Source organism: Lissotriton vulgaris, unplaced genomic scaffold (genome assembly GCF_964263255.1).
Source record: "Lissotriton vulgaris unplaced genomic scaffold, aLisVul1.2 SCAFFOLD_871, whole genome shotgun sequence".
NCBI classification, from domain to species: Eukaryota; Metazoa; Chordata; class Amphibia; order Caudata; family Salamandridae; genus Lissotriton; species Lissotriton vulgaris.
Genome location: NW_028245531.1, coordinates 196,682 through 223,917, shown reverse-complemented (window position 1 = coordinate 223,917; position 27,236 = coordinate 196,682). Strand labels below are relative to the sequence as shown.

General features: G+C 44.4%; 1 protein-coding gene across 2 annotated transcripts in view; it reads left to right on the top strand.

The window, feature by feature from the left end:
- Positions 1–7,388, top strand: part of LOC147666375 (la-related protein 7-like) — a 203,588-nt gene extending 196,200 nt beyond the window's left edge. For both annotated transcript variants that reach the window (XM_086949097.1, XM_086949096.1), the window contains exon 13: positions 7,186–7,388. In XM_086949097.1, coding sequence (XP_086805223.1) covers positions 7,186–7,263 — 78 coding nt within the window. In that variant the 3' untranslated portion in view covers positions 7,264–7,388. The remainder of the gene's footprint in view (positions 1–7,185) is intronic.
- Positions 7,389–27,236: the final 19,848 nt, after the last annotated feature.

Here is a 27,236-nt window from a genome sequence, read left to right as displayed (position 1 = left end):
CCCGTCAAGCTTGAAGCAATGTCTAAAAATGACTGACATGTGGGACTTCTGTGTCTGGAGCTAAGTTGACAAAAGCTTACCATTGGAAAAACAAGGGCACACCTCCACTTTCCTAGTGGTATTGGCTTTGGACACCATGCAACAGCTAATGAACTGTATGAGCATCACCCTGTTTCCTTTTGAATCCAAATGGAAGCAAACATATACAGTCCTGTGCAGGGTCTTTCAAACACTGTGCTCTCTCCAAGATGGAGGCCTCTGGGCCTCTTTGGTTAGAAGTGTACTTTCTTTCATCGTGGTAGTTTGTCTTCCCACTTCGGATGGTTGGATGGCAGGTGATATAGACTCAGTGATGTGGACTTTTAGTCCTTATTACCTTGTAGGTGGTGATTTTTGTCATTTTCAAGGGGCAGACTGGGGTGGGGGGGGTGATGTATTAATCTGTTGTTGCCGTACTTCCATCTTGGGCCTTTGGTGCCACCTTTGGCCTCTTCTCACTACTCATTTATGTTCTCTTTTTTATATGCAACATGTTTGTTTTCAGCATCTGTAAAAGGGGTGGTGTATACCTGAATGGCGACTTTAAAGTGAACTCACAGATTGACTGACAAGATGTAATGTTCTATAAGTACAAAAGGTTTAATACAAATATTTACTGAGAAAATAGAACCTACAGTTAACAGTCTATGGCCCTTTACAATCTTAATTCATATGAATCTTCCCCTATGATCTAGTTTCTCCTGTGTAATTGCCTTCCACTTCTTTGTGTCATTATTGTTACCTCTCTCCCTGCAGCATTTGCTCTTGGTTGCCTAACTTTGCCTAGCCAAAGAATTTCTTTTTAATGTTTTCTCAAGTTGGGTTCTCTGGTGAGTCTATTGAATTAACATCACCTCTGTTAATGAATCATGCGATTTCTATGTTGGGGTGTTTAACCCTTTGACATTGATTGAAATAATGTTTAAATTATTGAGATTCATCATTATTTCTTTTTCTTCTTTGCCCCTCTTTTTCTCATTTTTCATTGTTCCTTCCCTTTCACCCCAATGTTAATATTAACTCTGCTCGTCTATCATTTGCTTTCTCTTCCAACTTTATTTCCTTTCTCTAGTTCTTGTTTGTATTTTTCTAACTTCACATTGTTTGCTTTCTACTTTCACGCCAGTACCTTACCCCCACTCCTCTTCTCCACTTTCTCAGTCCCCAGCTCCCCATCCGATCCCCAAACCTCTTTTGGGGAAGAGGTGTAATACTTCTGCCTTCCCACATTTTGAATGTGCTGTTTTCCATTCTTTGGTAGAAAGATAGTTGTAATAAGCAAATGTGAACTGGACTTTTTTTTGGCAAATGTGACTAAATCTTTTGTTTCCTCCACATTGTCTACTATTAAGAATTTTTCCTGTCAGTTTAGATTGCTGAACGGTCTGTGCAAGAATTTCTTTGATTTTCAGTTCTACCATGATCCCTCTCATTTCTTTGTTTCACCAACCTAGCCCTTAGGATATACATAGAATATATAACAAGCTGTTGATTTAAAGAATCTGCTTTCTCTGGCATTAGTCAATATTCTCTTTTGTACAATAGTCCTTAAAGAATGCTGAGATTGTGCCAGACCATGTACCCTCTTTCGGTTTATGAAAATTAACTCAATGGGCTCTGGTTATTGTTAAATCTGTCTCCTTCTCTAAATCAGATGTGATTGCATTTGACTCTTTCAAGAATTCCTACAAATCTGAGATGTTGTCTCCTAGATCTGCTTTCCTAGTCCTCATTTTCCCCTTTAATATTTTTTTAATATTTATTTCTGACTAATGAACTGCCAATTTTAGCTTTTTCCCCTCCAATGTAGGTATCTTCTTTCCAATTCATTGCACTCGGAGGTATAGATTTTCTATCTTTTGATCTGTGTTCTCAAATTTTGTGTTGATATTTCTACTATCTTTCTTCCCTTTTTGTAGTTGGTTTGTATATTAAACTGACTCTAAAATCTGATCCAGTTTAGAATTCATCCTGTGATCTTAATTGAATTTTTAATTTCTCTTACTCTTTATGGGCTCTGCTTCTTCTGGTGTAGAGTCTTAATTTAAGTCAAGTTGCCTTGAACCATTGTCAAACTCTGTCTCTTATTCTTCTGATTACCCCACTATGTAGGTAATTCCTGAAAGATTATTTTCATAACACAGCCACCACGTCTGGGCTTACCCAGCGCAATTAGGGCGAGAAAGCAAAAGACACATAAATGATATATTTAGGCCTAGATCTCTGTACTGTGGTGAATGTTTGACATTGTTCAACATTCTGTCCATCAATTGTTCTTTTTGCATTTGATGGGAATATACACACACCTCAGGGTTGTAAGCAGGAACAATCAATGTAATGAAGATTACTTTTCAGTAATCGGAGAATTTTCACTTTGTGACTTAAGGAACCGATGCATTGGCTTTGTTTCAAGTTGATAATAGTTCCTTTGCTTAATAATGGTGAATCTTGCTTTGAATGCCTTCCATTATTGTTCTTTGACAATGCTTGATAGTCACATACTCTGGAATGTCAGTCTGCATCGGGTGGGTAACCAGCATATGTCTTCTCCTGGATACTGGATTGCAATATAACATTTTATTTTTTCTTTTGAAGTGCATGCTTTTAAGGAAACTTTGTTCTGATAATTTATTTGCTCTAACTAACACAAAGAGGATAAGTGGGTTTCCACCATCATATGATTTGTGCTCACTTCATGGCCTAAACTCTTAGGACGTTGTCTCTGCCTATTGGTTCTATGTCGAGTACAGTAATGTTGTCCGTCTGGTAAGGTTTTCATTGCGCACTTTCGCTATTGAAAATATCCTCCAGGGTGAGACTGCAGGTGTAGACAGTTTTATATATAGTTGCTGTGCCCCCCTCTCCCAACCGCTCTATTCACATTATTCATAGCGTATCCTGCATGAAGCGTCAGAGCTGGTATAGCTATGGAGTCCTTGGAGAGCCACGTCTGCGTAAGGAATAAAACATCAGTAAAGCCCTCTTGTAGGAGGTCTGATACCTCTGCAGAGTGTTTGACCAGAGAGCGGCAATTTAAACTGCAGATATTATATTCCTTCAATGTAGGGTTTGGAACTCCAGGTCGCAGGCAAGTGCTCATCTTGAAATTGCATTGATTACAGTATGGGGGACAGGAATCAGGGTACCAGCTGTGATTCTTACAAGAGACTGCATAGTGCAGAGAAGATAGGGCTTCCAGCGAATACACTAACCTAAGGGGTGATAATGGAGCAGGGTCCCTAGCTCCTGGCTATGTACAGGCGCGGATGAGCGCAGACCGGCTTGTCTTTGGAGCAGTTGCGGCGGGCCCCCTGCGCGTCCACACTGCGGTGTGCATTTAGTACCTAGGGGGCACAACTGACTCCTCCCAGGCTGGACCCGGATTGGTTAACACTGGCCAATCAGATTGCGGCACAGCCGGAATTAAAAATGAATCTAACACGAAAGACAGAGTAAAACAGAATTCGATTTTTGTGCAAAGATTACAAGGCTGAGCTTTAAAATCAATCAGCAGTTCCCTCACTAGAACCACTCTTAACTGAGAGCTCGTCCGCGCTGTGGCGTGCATTTAGTACCTGGGGGCACAACTGGCTCCTCCCAGGCAGTAGAGTCTGTAAAACAAATAACATCTGTGGGGTATCCTTAACTGTGAGTGCAGCAATATTTCTGCACTAATACAGCCCCCATTGAGTGCCAAATCGTATGTTTCCCATTTATCTTCTGAAGAGTTGTACCCCTAGTTATGTCACTATGACTTTTGCTCGCTGAAATAGGAACTCCTTTTTTTTAGATCTATGACCTATTCGGCTTGTACAAAAATGTTTAGAACTTTAGATTGATCGTAGTTTATTTTGGCAGCAGAGACTGCACCATAGTGCTCTGGTTCGACCATCAGCCCTGTGATTGACGTATAAAGGTAAATTGTGCATCTTTCTCCCCACCTGTACTCTCTGTTCCGTTGTATCTTTTTTACGCTACCATTTCCAATGTTTGCTGAGTAGCACAGGTGGCGGGAGTCTTTGTCTAATGTTCTTGCACCCGGTTACTCAGGCTGGTTTACAATTGTTTACTCTGGCAGCTTCTGTACCTCTTTAACAGCTAAGTAACCAATTTGTTAATGTAAGTCCAATTCCATAACCCCTCAACACTAAGCTCCAGTGACCCCAATCAGTCCTTCTTTACATCCAAAGAGCCCAACAACTTCTTCATCTTGTTTACATTATACATCTAATGTAGCTGTTTCTTTGTAGTATTACCACAGCCTCTGTTTGAAATGAAACCTGATTGATCCAGGTCTAACTCTCTCCAATTTCCCTGTCCGCTTGCTTATGAAAAGCTGGACGTTACATTTCCATAAGGAGATCAGCCTATGGGAGCAGAGTGTTTTATCTTTTTCCTCTATTTGGAATTACTGAGATAATTTATTGTGACAATTATTCCATATTGCATGTTGCCCCCCAAGAGGGTGTTATAAAGGTGCTACTACTGAGGGTAGTTCTTGACAGAAGGTTTTATAATAATTTTTAAAAAAAGAACTGTCAAGCAATCTGGACCAGGGTTTCCAATTCTTCAGTTTGGAAATGCCAGAGATGACTTCACTTAGTTGTATATGTTTGCCTGATCTTAATTTTGATCCGTGGCTTTTTGCACCTCAATGTAATTTGTTGCTTCATCGGGAGACACCGCCTATAGCATATATAATGTTCTGTAAAGTTCTTAACAGGCAGGTACATACCCCTGTCGTCGCTACAGATGCATACTTTTATTTTTAAACTGACCTCTGCTATCCACTGAGAGACAACCCTTGCCCTCAGCTAACATACCAGCTATTTCTGTACTTTTTTGCAACCTTCGCAGTCTTTCTGCCTAACCAGCAACATTACACAGTCCATCTAATATGTGTCTGGCATTACCTTGAGGGATCATTCTGTGTATTAAGTTGTGCTGTGTTCTATCCCATAAAGATCTACCAGAGGGTATCTAGCTTTAAGGCCATGTCTTCCATCTTGGCATTTGGCCAGGGGAGTTCCAACAGCGGAGATCGGCAGAGTGGCCGCATGGGCATCCCTTCCTACTTGTACAAAGCATTGCTGCTTGTTCTCTGATGTGCGCAGGGACAACCAGTTTGCCGGTTCTTTCCTCTAGGCCTTCCTTGTGTAATGATCACTTCATTTCCCTCATCCAAGCAATCTACTGCGTGGAAATCTTTTCACAAGTTGAGAAATAGTAGAAGTAGCCATCAGAAGAAAAATGTACTTACATTCTTTAGCTATCGTTCTGGTGGTTGCTCTACCTACCTGCTTATTCCTCACCAATCTCACCCTTCCCTCGTCCGGAAGCATCATTCTGTGGTGTAATGAGTAAGGCCCTCTAGAATGATGGTCCTAGGCAATTTTTTATTGGATTTCAAGAAGGTTATTGCACTGCACCCCAACTCACATGATGGCTTTCTTGTCCTTTCACCTCTTTGGGGCAGACAAAATGGATGGGAAACTGATGTCTGCACGCCAAGAGTGGGGACTTTATGGCTCAAGTGATATCATGATGCTGTCACTTCCAGTGTTGACATGGAGCCAGCACCATCTATTGCTGGAAGAGTTCTGAAAAATTTCAGAATCCAGTCTGATGCCTTGGGGTATTCACAAGGTGGGAATCTGCTGGTAGATAGATCCATCCCCAGAAAGATTGTTGTCAAAGGTAAGTAATTTTTATTTGAGGTGGATAGTCATTTGTTCCAGGGAGCAGGGCCTGACTGGGAACATCAGTCAACCCTGGCCATTCTGCTGGACCAGCCCCAGGAGGGGGCTGGTCCAGCAGCCGCTGCTGCCGCTTGTGTTACAGGTGGCCGATATTGCAGCACTGCCCTAAAACAGCCCCCCTGTATCAGAACCGGCCCCCATTGCTCGGGAATTGGGCCTCACCCCTCCGCCCCACCGGAAAAACGCCTGGTGCCCACTATGGCCAGTCCTGCCCTACCAGGGAGTGCTAAGAGGCAGAGAGCAAGACTGCCTAAAGAGATAACTGCAGACACTGACCGTCAGGACAGTCACTGCTCTTTTTTAGTGAAAGTGGGTACGTTTGCTGTAGACCAGCAAGACACCCTATTATTGTTCTCTATGAATTTGCAAAATATTATTGCTTTTACTCGTATGTCATGGCTGAATATCAGTTGATTATTTTTGACTTATCAAAGAGCCCAGCTTTCAAACTGTCGTGTTTTGCTGGATGTTTTTTACGGTACAGAAAATATTCATTCTGAAGAGTATAGATTAAAAGAAGTAAGTTATGCTGTTAGGTGAACTGCTTCTCATAGCACTGTCATTGTTAACCCTGATTATGTAAAATGGTGTGTTGTGATTATGGCTACAATAGTGTCGTGTTGATTGTCAACGTGCTCAGATAATTGTAATGAAAACAATAAAAATTGTTTAAAAAAAGAAGTAAGTTATGCACCTTTTTGCAACGTCGGTTCTGATAGATATTGTGGGTTCTAATTGTGTGGCACATCCTCTGATGTCTTCTATGGAATTCTAACAAATGAAGAGGCTTGAGGGGACCTGTCTTTTTCTGCAATCCAATCACTGCTCACTGGGGTTGCGTTGAGATTGATTGACACTTTGTGATATATAAACGGTGTTACTTGGCAAAGTGACAGTGTTTACTTTTCCGGTCTTGCCAGCCTTTACCTGGAATATTTACTCAGGTTCAATGACTTTGGTTTGAAGACTAAATACCTGTCATTGGTGTTCGCTGACAGTGGTGTTTTTTTCTAGATTTTTTGTTTTTTGTTGAAAATAACAGATGTACTGGTGTCAACAAATGATACCACCTGAAACCTTGGTGTATTCTGTGTACCCGTTCACGTGCAGACTCTTACAAGCTTGTCCATTTCTTTCATTTTATATATTTCATGCAGGCATATACTTTATGTGCATGCAACCTTTACTTTCAGCTTCACTAAAGTGCCGTGAATTAATAGTAATACTTATTACAAAAAAATCATGAGCCTGCATGTTTTGCTTATGGCGTCTACCCGCACAGCTTGTTTTACTGTCTTTTACCAAAACAATATGCTACCATCCTTCTTGACTGTATTTTTTGTCAACAACCATTAATTATTAATTGTTTTATGTTTTCTCTTTGCAGTTAATTGCTAAAGCTGAGAAAATCAGGCTGGCCAAGTCTCGGGAAGCAAGCAAACACATCCACTTTGATGATTTTTAGGAAAAAAGCTGTTTTGTAAAGAGATACTTTTATGTACACATTTATTATTACAAGACTGTTGTATATTGTTATTTTACTGGAGTTCTCTGCATTTTCTGTATATAAAACTGTCCTTTCTTATGAGATATTTTCTCCCGAATTGATCGAATATTCACTTTATCAAATACGTCCTTTCAGAAAATACGACAAGGAAAAACATTTCAAACAGATGTTTATTCTCTTGCACTCCTCATGAGTAAATGGGCTCTCATTGCTTTATAGGTTGTGAACATTTTGTATTGTTCCAGTTGACTGAGAAAGAACTGGAATAAAAAGGTGTAGATTTTTTAATTCTTGGTTCTGAAAGTTAATTTTGGTGTGAATTGGAGACTGTTTCAAGAGGCCTTGATCAAGTTTGAAATGTAATAGGCACATGCTTTCGAATTGTCTCTGAGACACCAGATACAAGTAGTTTAAATCGGCCTTGTGAATGAAAATTGAACTGCATCTATTCAGCATGGGAATTTCTTTTTCAGCGGGATACGGAGTTGTTCTTACGAGAGATGAAGGGGAGGGTGGAAATTAAGTCAAAGCAGGACAAAAGTAGAAGATTCAGATATCGGCAGAGGTCCCCCTAGATATACCTAGTTTGGGTGTTTCTCTCTTGTGCTTATTGAAGCTATCTTTCATTAATTTAATCTGTATACATTTGGAGTGGAAGTGCCATAATTCGAAGTTTAGAGATGTGTTATCAAACATACTTAAAAGTTTTAACCCCTTAACTGCTGAGGGTGTTCTGCCTAGTGCTAGGGACCTTTATTGATATATGTGATACTTTACACATAACTAAAAAGAGGGCTAGCTTGATAAACTGCCTGCTAGACTCAGGTACGTACTACTAGTGTTGATTTACAAATTGTTCAAAAAAAGTTAAACCAAGTTTAAAACATCTAATCCATTCTATTCAATTCATTCTTCTCAAAAAGAATCTTTTTTGATATTCAATTACAAGCAAATATTTCTTCATAGATGAAACATTAAACAATCATGAATACAATACCTGATTTAAGCAAAAAAGCAAATCGAAATTCAATGACTTTCTTCAATCAATGTAGATGTTGATGGCCCAATGCATTTCGGGACGTTGACATAGTCCATTCATCAGGGGCAACACTGTAAGTCAAAATATAACAAGCAGATAGATCAGCACATTTAAAAGGATCTAGAAGTATAATCTAATTCAGTCAAACAATATCAAATTGCTTAGTAAACAGCAAACTTTGGAGACTCGGATATACATATCAAGAAACCAACTTAAGTAATATACTGTCATGACGCAAAAACTGTTCAGTTAAAAAATCAACATATAGATTACAAGATGTTTCTACAGTAATTAACCTGTTTTTGTAGTTATGAGCGTATGTAAAAGTATGAAAAAAGATACAAAGAAAAGCCACCACCATTGAAAATATAGCTGCATTTCATGTTTTTTGAGGGGAAAATGGGATAAAAGTGCATTGCAAGACGGCATGTTTTTTTCCCGAAGATGGCATCTACTAGAGGTTGGTTGTGCTAGGATTACCATCGTCCCAGCTTTCAGAAACAAACAGAGTCGTATCAAAACATTTTTTCTACAGTTTTTGCATTTTTCTAACAAGTAGTCCATTTTTGCAAATGGTTGTGCTTTCATCCTACTTGCAGTTTGCGGAGGAAACAGGAGTGAAACCCATGGGTGATCCCGGAATGCTATATATTTCTAAGTAGACTAAATTCATTAAGGGGTCATTTGTGTCGATACCGCAAGGTTTATCCAAAGAAACTAATCATTGAAATAAAACTTTAAAGAAAATAAGTAAGAGAAAATAGAGATTGGCAAGAAAATTTTCATCCGTAATTTTTTGTCACAATGGCTGGTTTACAAAAGCAACATATCATTATGTCTGCTAGAACCTTCTGATCACTGGGATATATATGGTTTGTATTTTCTCCAAAACCACGCAGTACCCAGAGAACGACTGAGCTGCGGCTTATAATGATTTTTCATTGAGTACTGACCATGCAGTGATTCATATGTTAAAATGCAATGAACGAAAAATGAGTGTGAAGGATACCTATGTATTCAATTTGCACAAGATACTGAGTTTAGGAACAATGGTTATTTGTATGCCTCCGTGTTTGGGGTTGTCCATACTATCATGTGATTAATAAGGCAATAAGGCAATTTGCAAATTTACTTTTTTTTTTTATCTTGCACACTCACGTCCGGAAGCCAAACAAGTAGAGAAATTCAATTGGTAATAACAAATGTCATATTACATGTCTTCCCACACTTGTCCTGATTAAAAACGTTACCCCAGTTGTGTGGCCGGACCTCGTGGTTGGGACAATGAAGGCTTCAGAATCCACCTGGAGACATCACTTATCACCCAGTAAGCAACTTCTTTTGCACTGTGGGTAGCTGTGGATTTTAGGGCTGGGCTCAGCTGCCACCTATGAAAATGTACTAAACCAAGACTTTTTCTGCAGACTGAACACACAGGGGAGTCCAAGGTGGTCTGGCTTGTGTGGATAGAACACTGTTTTTGCCCAAAAGTCCTTACAAACCTTAAGCTTTGGCTAAAACACCTTTTTCCTTTCATTTATGTGAGGGGAAGTTCATGTTTTTGCGGGGATTCACAAAATTCATATGTCCTAATATCACTTCTTACAATAAAAATGCTACCCTACATATGTGGCTGAGCTTAGCACCCACGACAAAACAAGCCCAAAACCGCAACGCAGAAACATCAACATTTCCTGTCAAAAAGTGAGCTATTCAGGCAATAGGAGTAGCTCCGGAATTTGGGCCCTTGTTTAGCCACCACCAAGGTAAACCTACCAAACTCAGACATTTTTGAAAAGTGGACATCCAGGAGAGTTCAGAGTGGTGTGATTTGTAGGCCTGGGCGGTAAATTCCGTTCCGCTTGCGGAATTTGAGTAATTTCGCGTTCCGCGGAGAACGCAAAATTGCCCAAAACTCTGCTTTCCGCGACTTCGCAAAATTGTTTTGCTTGTTCGCGTTCTCAAATGCGTGTTCACAAGATATTTCCCCCCAAGCACGCAAACAGCGATTGCGAACAGTAAAAAAGCATCGCGGACAAGCAATTCCGTGTTCGAGGAGATTTTTTACCGTTTCGCAGAGATTTGTGTAACGCGATTACGCAAATTCCACCCACCCCTAGTGATTTGTGTGGATTCCTTAAAGTCTTTTACACAGAAGGTCTTGCAACCCTCAATCTTAGAATACATGCACTCCTTTTCCTCACAGTTTTATGAAAGGCATGGGGATCCACAAAATGTATATCAACCAGGCACTCCCACATATCTCCCGATACACATGGTACCTACTTGTATGACTGGGTATACTGCCAATGACCAGAAATGAAAAAAACGAGGAACCACGCAAATACCATATAGACCTTGCAGGGTTCTTGTTTTGATCTGTTGCTGTCACAGACACTATGCCCAGTCACACAAATGGGGTGCTGTTCTTATTAGGAAACCTTGATCTGGCTCAGATCATAAACCCAGCCAATGTTCACAGCAAAGACACTGTGAATGACAGTCTGCCACCTCCACTATCTTTGTCACCTAATCTTCCCTTCACCTGGTTTCTCAAGCTGGGATTCAGGCGGCCCTCTATAGACCTACTGACACAATTTGGCCGTAACCTCCTTCTGCTCTTTACTGTGGCCCAAGCTCTGCTGCCCTGCCTGCTATTGCAAACTACCTACGACCACACTACATTTATGTGCAGAACAACTACATGTTGAAGCAACTGACATTTTGGGTGGGGCTACAATCGCCGAGCAGGACTGTCTTTATGCTTGCTGCTCAAGGTAGCAATGAGTACAGTATATATTTTTATGTATATATATATGTGTCACTGTATCATCCGGCACACACCCACTATTCCATATCGTCAATCTACAAATATTTTATGCATACTATGGTGCTCTTCTAGGTAAGGCAGCCACCACGCATCCTTTAATAGCCAACAATAGCTGTTTTTCAACGACAACTTAGAGCACACTATAATTCATAGTCTACATTAAAATTGTCCATTCTTGTGATTCTTTAATTCTAATCTTCAAGTCTCTAGCCAACACGTGTTTCATCCTACTGGCATTACGTCTTTGACTTCATCAGGGCTCGTAAATCTAATTCTCCACATGTATTCAAGTTATAGCTACAGAAAGGATAATATTACTTGTGAGATGTTTCTCTTCAGATCGAGCTGTGAGATCTCCACACACTGAGAAACGTCCCACGTTTCATATTATTATACTTTCTGCCAATTTTTTTGGGATACATGTAGAGAATTATATATATGAGCCCTGATGAAGTCAAAGACATAACAATAGTACGACAAAACACATGTTGGCTTGAGGCTTGAAGACTAGAATTAAAAAATTACAAGAATAGTTTTTGTGTGGAGTATTAATTATAGTGTGCTCAAAGGTGTCTTTGAAAAACAGAATATTTTTACCTATCTGTTTTCATGTACACAGAAGGAACATGATTTGGGGAGTTGTACGTCGAATTTTTAATTCCATTTATTTATCTTAGCCTAGTGACTGGGCTCATCGCCACCTTTCATTGTATTGTAGAAGTAAAGAAAATGTGCGGTCATCACTATGGAATGAAAATTTGCCTAGCTCTTGTGAAGGTAAGTTTCAGTTCTATTAATGACACAGAGGCGAGGATTATGCTTATTCCATCTTCGCTTTTAATGAACACTTTATACACAGCCGCCATTAAGACAACTGCATTTCCCATGAAAACCAGGGAACAACTGCAAAAAATAGTTTAGTCCTTTGTCAATGTCCTTGGTCAGACTCCCATAATAATAATCTCTGGCACTTTCTGTTCCTCCTCTTCCGTCACGCGAATCACACCATTCTTTTTTCTCTCATGCATCTTGTTTTGGCCCAGTCTTTCCTGTAAAGACGTGCGTCAGTAACTGGAAAGAGCGAATACCCAGCTTGTCATACAGCAGAGAGAACCATAGATACAGAAACTCTGTTAAAATTTCATAGTACATGTAATCAACGAAAACAGACGATTTATTCCCTTATGGGCGGGTCCGCATCCCTCCTGGTTGCTGGGTGGGGTAATCCTCGCCTCCGTGTCCTTAATAGGATTGAAACTTACCTTCAGTAGAGCTAGGCACATTTTTATTCTACGTCAGGACCGGAGGCAAGGATTATGCTCCTTCAAAGCTTACTTACCACCATTTGGGCCAAATTCCGCACCGGTTTGAAATAATTCCTCTTAAAAGTGGAGTCTGAGACCAGTATGCTGCCCTCATGAGGTCTTCCAAGCGAGCACCCAAAGTGAATGCTTTTGAGGCCATCGCCCCCATGCTGAATGTGCCCTGAAGGCTTTTGTGTTGATACCCGCCTCTTGCATTACCCACCTAACCCAGCGTACTATTGTGGGTGAAGAGACCGCCTTGAACAGTTTTCTCAGTGCGATCAGGAGTTGTCGTTCACCTGGCGGGCGGACTTCCTCCGTTACCTCCTCATAGGCCTTAAGGCATTTCACCACACAAAGTTTAGGAGAAACAGCAAAGGCTGGACAGGAGATAGTGCTGGTATTCCACTTGGTACGTCAACTTATTGTGAATGTTACCCCGTCAGCGGAAAAACCTCTAGCCGTGATATCCAGGGCACGTACGTCTGACACCCTCCTGCAAGAGATGAGGCACAGCAACATCGCCAGCTTCACAGAAATCTCTTTCCGAGACAGGAAGCGATTTGGTTGCCTCGATAAGAAAAGGTTCAAGACCATATTGACATCCTAAAGAGTACAATACTACGGTTCTGGAGGGAGAGACAAACGGATCCCTCACAGTAACCTGCAGACAGAATGATGTTCGCCCACCCGTGCTCCCTCCAACGGGGAATGCTCTGCCGAGATGGCGGACTGGATGACATTTATTGACCGATACGCCAATCCCTTTTCTGCCAAACTTGCAAGGAAATTGAGGACGTGAGTCGTATCTGATCACACGGGATCCACTTCCCTTCGCAAACATCAGCATACCCATCTTGTCCATGAGGACCGATAACGCTTGGACGTGCTGTCGGCCCAGGCCCTGGACAACAGGAACTCCGGGTGGCCTGAAAGGCTTGAGAGTCTCCACCTCTGCCTGTAATCCGCCATGCCATGAGGTGTATCAAGCCCTACTCCACCAAATGATGGGCCTTGTTGTCCGGATTCACTAGATTGTGATGAAAGTGGGATAGTCGGGTTGGAGAAGCCCAGGAAAGTTCCAGTAGAATTGGAAACCACACTTGCGACCTCCAGAGCAATGCTATCAACACCACCTTCGCCCTCTGCCTGTGGACCAAGGGCTCAGTCCATGTGATCATTGAGAATGTGGGAAGGCGTAACCACTCTCTCGGCTCCAGTCCTGGAGAAAAGCGTCAGTCGCCTCTGCCAGCGGGTCCAGCCTCCAGCTGAAGAACCGAGGCAGCTGGTGGTCGAGGAGACATGCAAACCAGATGATGGAGAAAGGCCCCCACCTGTCGGCCAGCAGGCAAAAGACCTGCGGATCCAGCTTCCAGAGGCTGGCGTCCCGTAGGTGACGAGAGTGCCAATCTGCCAACTTATGTCCTGGCTGGGGAGGTATTCTGCTGTTACCGACACCTAGTTGTCCAAGCAGAAATTCCAGAACTCCTTGGCCATGTTCGGCAATGCCTGGGATTTGGTACCCCCCAAATGATTGATAAATCTCACCGCCGAGACATTTTCCATCTTTAACAGTACAGAGGACTGTATCCGGTCCTTGGTCCAGCATCGGGCTGCAAACGACCCTGCTAAGAGCTCCAGGCAATTTATGTGTAGGTGCTGCTCTTGAGACCAATTTCGGCCTGTGGAGAAATCCCCACACCGAGCTCCCAAGCCTGACCGGCTGGCATCCGACTCTATCACCAAGTTTAGATCGGAACCAAAGATAGCTTCCGTTACAGGCTTCCATGTGAGCTTGCCACCACTCCAGCTCTTCCCTCACCTAGTCTGTCTACAGAACCACTTGCAAGTACGTGAGGCCTTTCCTCAAGTGGTATGCTTTCAGACGTGGCAGGGCCCGATAGTGCAGCGGGCCGGGAAAGAATTCCTGAATCGAGGCGGAGAGCAGACCCACAAGGCACGCGATCTGTCTCAGGGAGGTACGCTGTTCGGCCAGAGTCTGTCGCATCTTGTGATGTATATTTGCGATCTTCCGAGAGGGAAGACTCAATGAGGTAGAGGTGGAGTCTATGATAAAATCCAGAAAGACAGCTTTTTGCGCCGGGAGGAGGAGAGATTTTTGCTCATTGATCACGAAACCATGGCCCTCCAATAGGTCTACTACAGTCTGAAGATGCGCCCTCAGTCTCGAGGGGCACTGCGCCAGGATGAGCATATTGTCCTAATAGATGATAAGCCAGATCCCTTGGCCCACAAAAACCCCACCACTATCGTGAGGACCTTGGCAAAGCACCAAGGTGCGGATGAGAGGCCGAAAGGCAGAGTTAGAAACTCGTATGCCTGGCCGTGCCAGAGAAGTTGGAGGAAACGACGGTGGGGAAATTATCTGGACCATCGGGTACTCCTCTTTCAGGTCCAGGCGCACCATCCAATCAGTCGGAAGCAGCACATCCCTGAGAAGATGGATACCCTCCATCATGAAGTGGCGATACACCAGCCACTCGTTAAAATCCCAGGGATTGATCACTGGCTTTCGGCCCCCATCTGCCTTGTCAACCAAGAAGAGGTGGCTGAGAAAACCCTCCAGGTGAACCGCCGTTCAGCAGATTGCCCCTTCTAAAGCAGGGCTGAGACCTCTTCGTCTACCAAAGCTACATCCGTGGCAGAAAAGGAGATTGGGTGAAGGTGGGCGAATTGACGGGGGGACCCGTAGAACTCTATTTGGTACCCCTGTACTGTCTAGAAAACCCATACGTCCACTGTAATGGCTTCCCAAGCCAGGAGTAACAAAACCAGCCCTCCTCCCCCCAACACTCAGCTGGGCCGAGGGGAGAACACTCGCAGTTTGAATTGCCGTTGTTGCTGCCCTTATATCCTCTGCGGCCTTTAAAGTGTTGCCCTCTTGTCGGGTAGAAGTTGTTGAAGCGTGGGTTAGCCTGATACTGCCTGTGCTTGGGGAGGGGGTGGGGGGGGAGAACCGGCGAGTCGAGCGGGCACTACCACGACCGGCCTTTGGAAAACCCGGGGGTGGAAGACCCTCTTGATATTCGTCTGTGCTTTATCCAACTGCGTAAATGTCACCACAAACTTTCCTAACTCTTTAACAAGTGGTTCACCAAACAAACCACCTGCGCTACTGCTCCCTCCTCGGAGGAGGCCAGGTCCCCCAATTTGGGGTCCACCTTGATCAACAAAGAACAGCGATGTTCTGTTGATAGGGATCATTTCTCATTCCCCATAAAACTGATGGCGTACTGCGCCCAAGCAGAGAGGACATCATGGCCAATGAGAGAACCGGAACCCGGGCTTCCTCGGCCATGACCAAAATATTGGTTATCGGGCCAACAGCGTCCAAGAGCTTATCCTGGAAAGCCCGCCAAAACCTGTCAATTTCCTTCTTAGGGTCCTTGACAAACTTTTCTAGGAAGTTTGTCATCTTTGCGTCTATATCCGGTGTGAGCGCCACCTTGCCTACTAAGGTGGGGTGCGAGCATTCTGCTCTCAACAGGCTGCAGGCTTCGTTCTCAAGTGGTTTCCTAAGAAGGGCTGCCATGTACCTTGCCACCTTTTCAGCTGGCGTCCAAAAACAGGCTTACCTATGCCCTAGCTAATCTCCTGGCTATAAGGAAAGCTTTGCGCTCCTGCAACCACCCTTTATGTCTCCTTCTAGATGGCCCATTCTGCTGCTTGAATTGTGCATTTAATTCCTAGACACTGACCCCACCCCCTTCTCTTAATCAATGCTCTAACAATGACATTAAACTTTTCAGCCTCAATTGTCGTTCTTCAGTCAAACATCACTCCGACATCTATGATCTGCTATCTGAGGAATTTTCTGATGCTCTTTTTTTAACTGAGACTTGATTATCTGCCGACTCGGAGTCAGTGTTGGGTTTAGCCCTTCCCCAGGGTTTTAATATTGTGACCCTTAATAGAGAGTCTAAAGGGAGTGGCATCGCTCTGATATTTAAATCTTGTTACACCTGTTCCTTTGTTAAAGAGACTCTAGTTGGCTGTGAGTGCGCACGCTTCGGGCTCTCACTGAAAACCTGCTACACCATGTCAAGGTTACTGATATATCGTCTGCCGGACCCTCTAAAGAGTTTAGGGTGGCGCTTGTGGAAATTGTCAATATTCTGGCTATGAGGACGGCCAATTTTAGTGTCATTGGGGATTTGAATTTGCACTTGGACAATCCACAGGAAGCGGAGATGTGCAATTTCTTAGCTAATCTGGGTGCATGTCAGCTGTTGCAACTGGTCCAGAGTCCCATTCAATCTGCAGACCATCTGCTAGACCCAGTGTTCTCAAATCGACCTCTACTATCAGTTCACACCCCTATTCTTGTCTGTTGGTCAGATCATTATTTAGTACCTGTGTCCCTCTCAGGGGTTATGCCTTCTCGGAAGCTGCCTCTGAAGTTTGTTTTTAAACGCCCCTGGCATTAACTTGATCTTGACCAATTTCATGACCTCATCTCCATAAATGCCTTTAGTATGCCAGCTGATCCTGATGCCGCTGGTAAAGCACTCTCAGACTGGATTCGCCGTACTCTTTATGTACTTATTCCTGCGAATTGGTCAATAAGTCGTAACTCTTAATCCAATCCTTGGTATAATAATGATCTTGACATTTTGCGAAAAACCTAAAAAAGGCTGGAAAGGGTATGGAGATGGGAGTATGACCCGATGCAGAAGCAGTGCTATCAGGCGGCTATCAAAAACGATCATAGGCGCATTCATACAGCGCGGGCAGCTTATTTCCCCGGCGACATCAGGAGCCGTTGCAACCCCTCCAAAACCATCTTTTCTATATGGAAAGATTTGAAACAGTCGGGGGTCCCTACAGTGCCTCATATATCATCCGATGAGCAGTGTGAGGCTCTCGTCACCTTTTTTTGTCGAAAAGGTGGACAACATGTATAAGACCTTCCCTCACACCGCTGAGTTCTGACCATGTGCCGAGACCACTCTCTACACATACACTGGCTGCATTCCCGCTGGTCTCCCTGGAGAAGCTACGGTCACTATTCAACAAGATTAAATCCGGCTCCCCTTCTGATCCCCTCAAACCTGACCAATTCATGAAATCGCTAACTGTGCTTCTGTCACCTTTGAGCCAGTTGGTTAACATATTCTTGTCTAGAGCGGTTGTTCCCAGCATTTGGAAGCAAGCCAGGGCGGTCCCTCTGATTAAGAAACCATCCCTGAATGCAGCCAAACTGGTAAAATTATCACCTAATCTCTCTCCACCCGTGGCTCGCCAAGATCACGGAGGCCCATATCAATTCTATCCTTACTAGATTTCTCGAAGAGAACAACTGCCTGGACATTTCTCAGAATGGTTTGGGCTCAGGTCACAGCAGGGCGTCTGCTCTCCTAGCTGTCATCCAGCACCATGGGCTTGCTCTGGTTGAGGGACGCACGTTGGCTCTGATTCTTTTACACCTCAGTGCCGCATCTGATATGGTCTCTCACCAGATCCTGCTGCTTAGGCTGGAGGAGGCAGGTGTTGTGGGCTCTGCCCTGGATTGGTTTGCTTCCTTTCTCCAACGGGACCTTCCAGGTTATGGCACCTCCATTCACCTCCACGCTCCATTCTAACAAACAAGGAGTTCCTCAAGGTTCTGCGTTGAGCCCTGTGCTTTTTAACCTCTATGTTCAACCTTTGGCGGTCCTGGCGAGGAGCAGAGGGCTTACTATTGTATCATATGCTGATGATACACAGTTGGTAGTCGCTCTCTCGGACGACACCTTGGGGGCAGCATCTATGTTTCAGGATGATCTTACGGTTTTTGCCGAGTGGATGACTGCCAACTGTCTCCCACTGAATTCCAGCAAGTCAGAGGTTCTGCTAGGAAATGATCGAGAGCTGTGGGTGGAACTGTGGTGGCCGTCTATATACTGGGTTTGCACCTACCTCTAAGTAGGTGGTGAAAGATCTAGGTGCCTGGGTCGATTTGGCTTTCAGTCTCAAACTAAGAAAGTTGCAGGGACTTGCTTTGGCATCCTACGGGGGTTCAAATCGCTGCTTTGGTTTTTCGACCCGTTCACCAGGCATATGATTATTCAGGCCTCCATCTTGTCAAGACTGGACTATGCCAAATGCACTTTATTTAGGGGTAAACAAGACGGAAACCCCAAGACTACAACAAGTTCAAAATGCTGCGGCTAGAACCATTCTGGCCCTCCCTAGAACCTGCCCCCCCTCTAGGGCAATTCGCCGGCTACATTGGCTGCCTGTTACCAGCCGAGAGGAATTCAAGGTCCTCTGTACTGCTTTAAAAATTCTGAAATCCTTCTCTCCTGGCATTTTGTCAAACGTGTCAAACGTGCTCTCATTTTAATCTCCCTCACGCCAACTTTGCTCGATGGGACAACATTTGGCGACTGTGCCTAGAATGAGGAGAGCTTGATCGGGCTGGCTGTCAAGCTCTGGAATGCTTTGTTGTTTTCCATTTGTGCCATGAACAACTATTTGACCTTCCGTAAGGCCGTGAAAACTCATCTTTTCCCTTCGCTATAGTGCCTCCTTCTGGTTACCAGCCTCCATCTTCTGCTTCAGCGCTGGGACGCCTCTTAGCTGAGGCAGCTGTGCGCTTTACAAAACGTGCTAACATAACTCAGCTGACCTCGGGTGTACAATGTCATCTGGGTCCAGCATATCCCACATGTCCTCCTGGAGAGGTTCCTGAGGGCCCACTGGTCGCTAAGATCTAGAGGAACCCACTTCCTCTTCAGACTCCTCCGGGGAGACCTTATCCTGGGACTGAGGTGACTCGGCCGGGGGGGAGCTGCCTCTGGAATGGTTTGACACTGGGGGTTCCACGGGAGAACTTTTTGCTAGGAAACCCTGCTTAAGATGCGTGAAGGCATCCTTATCTACCCCCTCTTCACAATTCTTGGGGAGCCCTCACTCATGATCTGTTGAGGTGCCTTATCCTGGGTAGGGGCAGTGGCTGAGCCGGAACCAGACTGTGCCTTCTTTGCACAGTCCTGCTCTATCTTGTCAGCCAATCTCTGCTCGTTGGGGACCATCAGGTTGTTCACCGCCCTGTATATAAAGGTATCAATAGCCTCATAAAAAGTTATCATTCCATTAGAGGTAGGCCAGGGAGTCTTCCTTCTCGTAACACTCCTGCTCCATAATAAGGCTATAGGAGGGAAGCTCCTAACTGAAATTAGGGAGGCTGAGGTGTAAATAAGAAGCAGCACACGTTGAATGTGCAACTATGGGCTGAGGGGTTACTCCAGACAAATGTGGGTGGCCCAGGCAGCACACAATTAATGAGGCACGAGCCTCTGGACACCTAAACATCCTCTACAATCACTAGGGTCTCACTACCCTGGAAGAGGTGTCCCCATTTAGGCCACTCTGACCTGAATAATACTGGCCCTCCGGGCGTCACTGACGGTGCACCGCACCACTACCGCCCCCAGCGGGCGTCAAATTGTTGAAAAGAAAATGTGGCTGAAATTAATACCGACCCAGATTTCAACTGGCCGATTACCGGACGGCAATGGAAGCACAATCAGTATCTGGCCATGCAGAGCGCGTTTGAAAATTTACAGACAGGATGCGCGCTCCGCAGGCCAGGACATCGCGGCCTCCCTGCAGCGCCCTCTATCTGGCAGAGGATCGCACCGCGGTCGTGCTGGGGAGTCTCGACGCGTAAGGAGGCCAAATGCGGACCCACGACCGACAGGGAATCTGTTAAGAAACTCAGCAGTCGTGCCTTCGGACACAACGCCCAGCGCTTCCCTCACAACAGATATCTGAAATACCTGACAAAACATATGGGCAAAGAGAAAAATTCCACTTAACTGGCTGCCTTGCAGCGAAGAAAGGAACAGGAAGTGCCACAGGATATTATGGGAGCCATGACCAAGGACATTGTCAAAGGACTAAACTATTTTTTGCTGTTTTTCCCTGGTGTTCATGGGAAATGTAGTTGTCCTAATGGCTGCTGTGTTTAAAGTGTTCATTAAAAGCGAAGAAGGAATAAGCATAATCCTCGCCTCCGGTCCGGACCTAGAATTACAATCTCATGTACTAGAGTGAACAGGTAGTCAGTTTATAAGGTGCAGTTTGAGAAACTAAAAAGACCTGACTGCAAGAAATATATTCCCATGTTGGGAAGAGGCTCTTTCAAAGAAGCATAGGAAACTAGTTTGAGCAGTAGTGCCTTGCCAACTTTAAAGTTACCCAAAGTCATACAGAACCAAAACCCATCTGGACCTCCCAAACCTATTTATATTAGGATAACTCTACATATGGTTTAACCTCATCGCTGCTAGCCATATTCCCCTCCGGTGCTGAACCATAAGGATAATGGGTGTGGTCATGACGGAACGGTTCCGTCATGAGCATCGAAGGGGCTAACCAGAAGAATCTAACCACAGATGTCAGAACCATCCTTGAAGCCTTCATTCTACAGATCATTTCTGGCCCAAATCTCTGCGCAGGACACATGCTAAATGTCATATTTGCACCCTTAGGACAAGCCACAGTTGCAGACAAGTCTACTGTGAGCTGGAGTGAACACAATATCATCACCTTTAAGATCCACACACCTATCAATAAGAACTCTTCGAAGACAACAACAAACACTTGCACAGACAATGGAAAAAGGTAGGCAACCAACACTCAAAGCCCACCTTGAAAAAACCCCAATAAACATGTGGCCACAGGAGATACACACCTTTTAGAACTGGATCTCTGCTGAACCGGACTAACAGATGCCAACAAGAACCACGTCCAGAGTTGACCACAAAAAGAATGCCTCATAATTACAACATCAAAAGAATGAAAACAGAACTCCGCATACGACAATGCAAACAGAGAAAATCAAGAGGTGAAACAGCCAAAAGCACGCTACGGCACTATAACCGAGCCTGCAAAAGAGCCATGAGAACCACAAAAAGACATCACTACTCCACCACTACACTCAATAACTGAAGAAGCCTGCCCTTCCAAAGAACTTCATAAAATTCTTACTGAACTCCACAATACAGAATGCCTAAGCACAGAAACACCACAATCACAAGACTTCTGTGACAAATTCTCCCATGAATTGGTCTAAAAAATTTCAAAGATTGACAATTACCTAAAGGAGAACGCGGACAACAACGCATGACCAAACCTCCACAAAAGAGAAGGCAATAACCATCCATCAGTGCAGCCCTTCAATACTCCGTCACTATAAGAGTTCCTCAATATTATCATGGCCTCAAGATAAGCAGGATCACCATCAGACCCAGCACCAACAAGAATCTTTAAACATATCCTTAGTTCAACCTTTGCAAGAGAGTTAGCCAGATGCCTACTCAAGAAGTCCCTGGAACTAGGTTCATTCCCACCTTAGTTCAAAACCTTCTACAACAGTCCTCTCTACAAAATGAAAAAAAAATCTTTCAAACTACAGGCCCATATCAAATGGACCATTCTTAGGAAAATGTTTTGAGAAAGCAGTGTTTACTAATGCTCTAACTTTACTGACCATTATGGCTTAACTGTCAGACAAACAGTCTGGTTTCTGACCAGACAGAGGCACAGTTAGCCATCATATCCATCTAGGGTGATCTGAAACTCACAGTAGAAAAAATGGAGTAACTGCCTTGTTTTTTCTAGATTTATCAACTGCATTTTACCCTTCCCACAACCACACGTTGCTGCAAAGAAAATAGATTGATTCTTATCTTGCAGACAGACGAACTATAGTCTACCTACCCCCCTTCACACCACCTACTAACCCACAACTGGCGTACCTCAGTGGTCTATCATATTCCCTCTGTTATTCAATACCTGGATAACCCCCTAACGAAATCAGATTAAATCATATCACCTCACCTGTCAGATATATGCAGATGACATCCAGTGTCATTTTTAAAATGGATAGCCCGGAAGTCCTCTACAATTTAAAACTCGATGACTGCCTTCGTGTCATAAACACATGGATGATGAATAAAGCTCAATTTGGCACACACAGAGATTAGGATGTGGACAAAGGTGAAGCCTCCAGCCTACCGCCATATGACCTAAAGAACTTTAAGACCCTCTGACAACATAACATAACGGGTGTATTTGTAAATCACACGTTCACCCAGAGGTATCTTGGCGCTGAATAACAGATGTTTATTGTTATCCAACTCTATGGTACTCATTTTATCGACCTCAGATGAATGAAAGGCTGAGTGAACCTGCTGGGGTTTCAACCTGTGACCATGAGGTTGAACACTGGCCCCTGCAACGGACGCATTAGTCCACTCAGCCACCAGACAACATCAAGAGAAATTAGAAACCTTGGTATAACCATGAATTCAGACCTATCCTGGATACTGCATGCTAACAACGTCACAAAGAGTACCTTCTACACAATGAAAACACTGCTGCATCTTCCCATACCAACATAAATTGCAAGCCATCCTCATGTTTAAATTTTCCATGCCTGACTATGCCAAAAGCCTTTAGCTTGGCGCACCAGCATTCACAAAATACAAATCAACCAAAATCCTGTTGGAAGGGTCAAACTCTGCCTTCTCCCAAGGTAACGATTTACAAAAAGGGGGTGGTGATGAACAGAGTGTCTGAGTTAAACAGACCACTCTTACCCAGTCCAAAGATCAGGGCTTGATCCATCACCGTTATTTATCTCACTGCCCCATCCCAGCTCAGAACCTGGCTATATGCAAATCAGTCTGTCCCTGGCCCAGTGCATCATGGGAACAGGGCAGACTAAACTACCAAGCCAATTCTTCACCAGAAAGGAGACAAGCTACCAGGGACCGGTTTCTGGCATTTCAGCCTTCTTCGGCCCAGCTTGCTTGAATCCTGATGGAGCAGTGAGAAAGGGACTCATGTCTGAGTATACCCTGCCACACCTATAGTGGCCAAAAACGATTTACAGAAAGGGGGAGGTGATGAACAGAGTGTCTGAGTTAAACAGACCACTCTTACCCAGTCCAAAGATCAGGGCTTGATCCATCACCGTTATTTATCTCACTGCCCCATCCCAGCTCAGAACCTGGCTATATGCAAATCAGTCTGTCCCTGGCCCAGTGCATCATGGGAACAGGGCAGACTAAACTACCAAGCCAATTCTTCACCAGAAAGGAGACAAGCTACCGGGGACCGGTTTCTGGCATTTCAGCCTTCTTCGGCCCGGCTTGCTTGAATCCTGATGGAGCAGTGAGAAAGGGACTCATGTCTGAGTATACCCTGCCACACCTATAGTGGCCAAAAACGATTTACAAAAAGGGGGTGGTGATGAACAGAGTGTCTGAGTTAAACAGACACCCTTGCTCATTGCACCATCAGGATTCAAGCAAACCGGGCCGAAGACGGCTGTAATGCCAGAAACCGGTCCCCGGGAGCTTGTTTCCTTCCCAGTGTAAGAATTGGCTTCTGTAGTTTGGTTTGTCCTGTTCCCATCATGCACTGGGACAGGAACAGACTAATTTGCATACAGCCAGGTTCTGAAACTGGGATGGTGCAGTGAGCTAAAAAACGGTGTTGGATCTAGCCCTGATCTTTTGACTGGGTGAGAGCTTTCTGCTTAATTCAGAGACTCTGTCCCTCACCACCCCTTTTTGTAAATATTTTTGTCCACCCTAAGCGTGGAAGGGTATTCTCAGATGTGAGACCCTTGCTCATTGCACCATCAGGATTCAAGCAAACCGGGCCGAAGACGGCTGTAATGCCAGAAACCGGTCCCCGGGAGCTTGTTTCCTTCCCAGTGTAAGAATTGGCTTCTGTAGTTTGGTTTGTCCTGTTCCCATCATGCACTGGGACAGGAACAGACTAATTTGCATACAGCCAGGTTCTGAAACTGGGATGGTGCAGTGAGCTAAAAAACGGTGTTGGATCTAGCCCTGATCTTTTGACTGGGTGAGAGCTTTCTGCTTAATTCAGAGACTCTGTCCCTCACCACCCCTTTTTGTAAATATTCTCCCAAGGTAATGCATGACTCCAGTCCTGCAGTCGCTCAACTGGCTTCTTCTCACTAGGAGGGCAATGTTCAAAGCATTCTGCATTGTGCACAGAACCTCCAAAGGTAAAGAACTACTATACCTACAAGTAAAGCATTACAAACCAAAAAGAACAATTTGCTCCAGGAATGCACTCCTCATCATACCACCTTACCATAAGAAATCTGTAGGAGGCACTGCTTTCTCAGTACAAGCCACCAAGCTCTTGAACTCCTTCCCAGCAAGCATGATAAGTACCAAGGAGTTTATACACTTCAGACTACAGTTGAAAAAGTTGCTATTTCTTAGATAACTGCACCACCCGCATATAGGCAACACAGCCCAGAAAACAGTTGCATCCTCAAATGCAGTCCTTCACTTACAACTCACAAATCGCAAACAACTCAGCCAGCAAAGTGCTTTTATTATGCAGGTAAGCAGAAAAAAGGCTGACCTATGGTTCGGTGTGGCATTGTATAGTTATGTACTTTCATTTATAACAGTGATAGCCATAATAATACTAAAATCATAGTATGCATTGGTCAGCAACAAATTGTAACTCAGACCTCTGAAATTCACATAAGACATATCTGCTATGAGGGTTGTCCATCACCAGCACTGTACAGCCAAAAAAACAAACCACTAAACAAATAGTCATGAAAAGCTGAAGAGATCTACCACACATTACGGGACAATTTGGAGTATTTTATAATAGTCCATTCACTGCAGGTCCCAAATATCTAACGATCTGACAATGTATTTACATCTAACAAAGACACCTGGATATTGGATGATAATAAAAATGCCCATCTCAACCTATCTCCCTACTTCTCTTCCTTGAACCATGCCAACTCAGGACTGCAAAATCTCAGAATAGACACCCAGTGCAGTAACCAGCTAAGCAGACTATATAATATGAAATACCATAAAAGGACCCACAGAGCTGTTTAAAGCTACTAGCATACTGAAAACCATAAAACTATGCATGCCTCTTACACTTCATTGTCCAACACACTGCTACGCTCTACGTCTCACACAACACAATAACAGCACCTCAGTGGTCATGAAGCACAAAATGGAAACACTTCCCACATAACATCAAAACTAGAACACATCCTTCCAACCCTACACGTGTAGTGTGCTACTCATGTAGTCAAATATTAAGCGCCCCATATAGGGGTAGTAAGGGCTATATAAATGCTGCAATACAATAAAATGGGAAGTTAGTTCTTCGCTTTTAGTTTACACAAGACAACATTCCACAGTAAAGATTTGGAAGATTGAGGAAATCAGTTTTGTTTTCTCTAGTGCTGTGAGAAAATGTCATCTTTCTTGCATTGGTATGCCCCCACTTTTTGCTGAATTGCTGATGAGCTTTGAATGAGTGTGCCCTGGGCTACTGCCAATCAGGTGCCCAGGGCCTGTGTTCCTTCCCTAAAACTGTATTGAAGCTGAAACCCAATTGGTATCTCTGGCCACATGTCAGCCCCTGGTAAATGGTACCCTAGGTAGCCAGGGCATTGCGACCAGACAATACCCCTAAGGGCTGCAGCACTTATTGTGCCACCCTTAGGGACCTTGCACCCTAACACCCACACACTGCCTTTGCAGACTGAGCAGACTGAAGCAGAACTAAACAAAGTCTCGACATGGTACACATCCCTGTGTGCAATGCCACACACCCACTGCCCTGGCATACATCAGTCACCTCTCTAGCTGGGTGCCCTTTGCCAGTGGTGGGGGCACAGGTGCATGAGCCCTGTGCCCCTACAGTACCCAGGGCCATTCCTGGGCACTGTAAGTGCAGTGATGCCATTAACAGTATATGGTGCTGGGAGGTTGTCATTACTAACTCCACAGCACCATAATGGCTACACTGAAGACTGACAAGTTTGATATCAAACTTCTCAGCACATTAAACCCACACTGATGCCAGTGTGGGATTTAATGTAAAATGCACTACAGAGGGCATCTTAGAGATGCCCCCTGAAACCTAACCTCCAATTCATGTCTGGTCTGAGAGACTGCCTAGGCTGCCACACAGCAGACATGTTGCTGGACACCTGGGTGGAGAGCCCCCGCTCTCCTGGGCCTGCAACAATGCACATCCTGGGTGAGGTTCTAGGCCTCCTCCCCCAGGATGGGCAGGTGGAAGCTTCAAAGGCATATCGCCTTTGTGAGCTTTTCCAGACCACTTGCTGTACTCAGCAACTGGCCCCCACCAGTTTTGACCCCCACTCTGGCGGGAGGACTGGCAGGAAAACCTACGCTAGGAAAGGGGGGGTGCAAGCCTGTGCCAACTCCACCCCTCAGGTGGGAGAAGTTTGAAGTTTATTAGTTTGTATAGCGCGGAATCACCCATGAGGGTATCTCGGCACTTGGGACGGCAGGGAACATCAAAGTACAGAAATTAGAAAGGTTGAGTTTTTAGCAGCTTTCTGAACTGGGGTAAATTCTGACAGTTACGTAGATGAAAGGGCAGCTTATTCCAGAATACAGGGGCAAGGTAAGAAAATGCTTTGCTTCCGTTGCGTGCCTTTTTAACCCTGGGGGTGCTGAGCAGAAGTTCTGAGCTAGATCTAAGTGCTCGTGCTGGGGTGTACAAGGCTAGTTTGCTCGAAAGGAACGAGGGACCTTGGCCATTGAGGGCTTTAAATGTAATGCAACCTATTTTGAATTTAACCCTCTTTCGGCGAGGTGAAGCACAACTCCTGGCTCCGGCCAACTTGAAGATGGGGAGCCCTGCCCAATTAGCGATAGGCTCCTGCCCCTCCTCCCACAGGAGAGGAGCA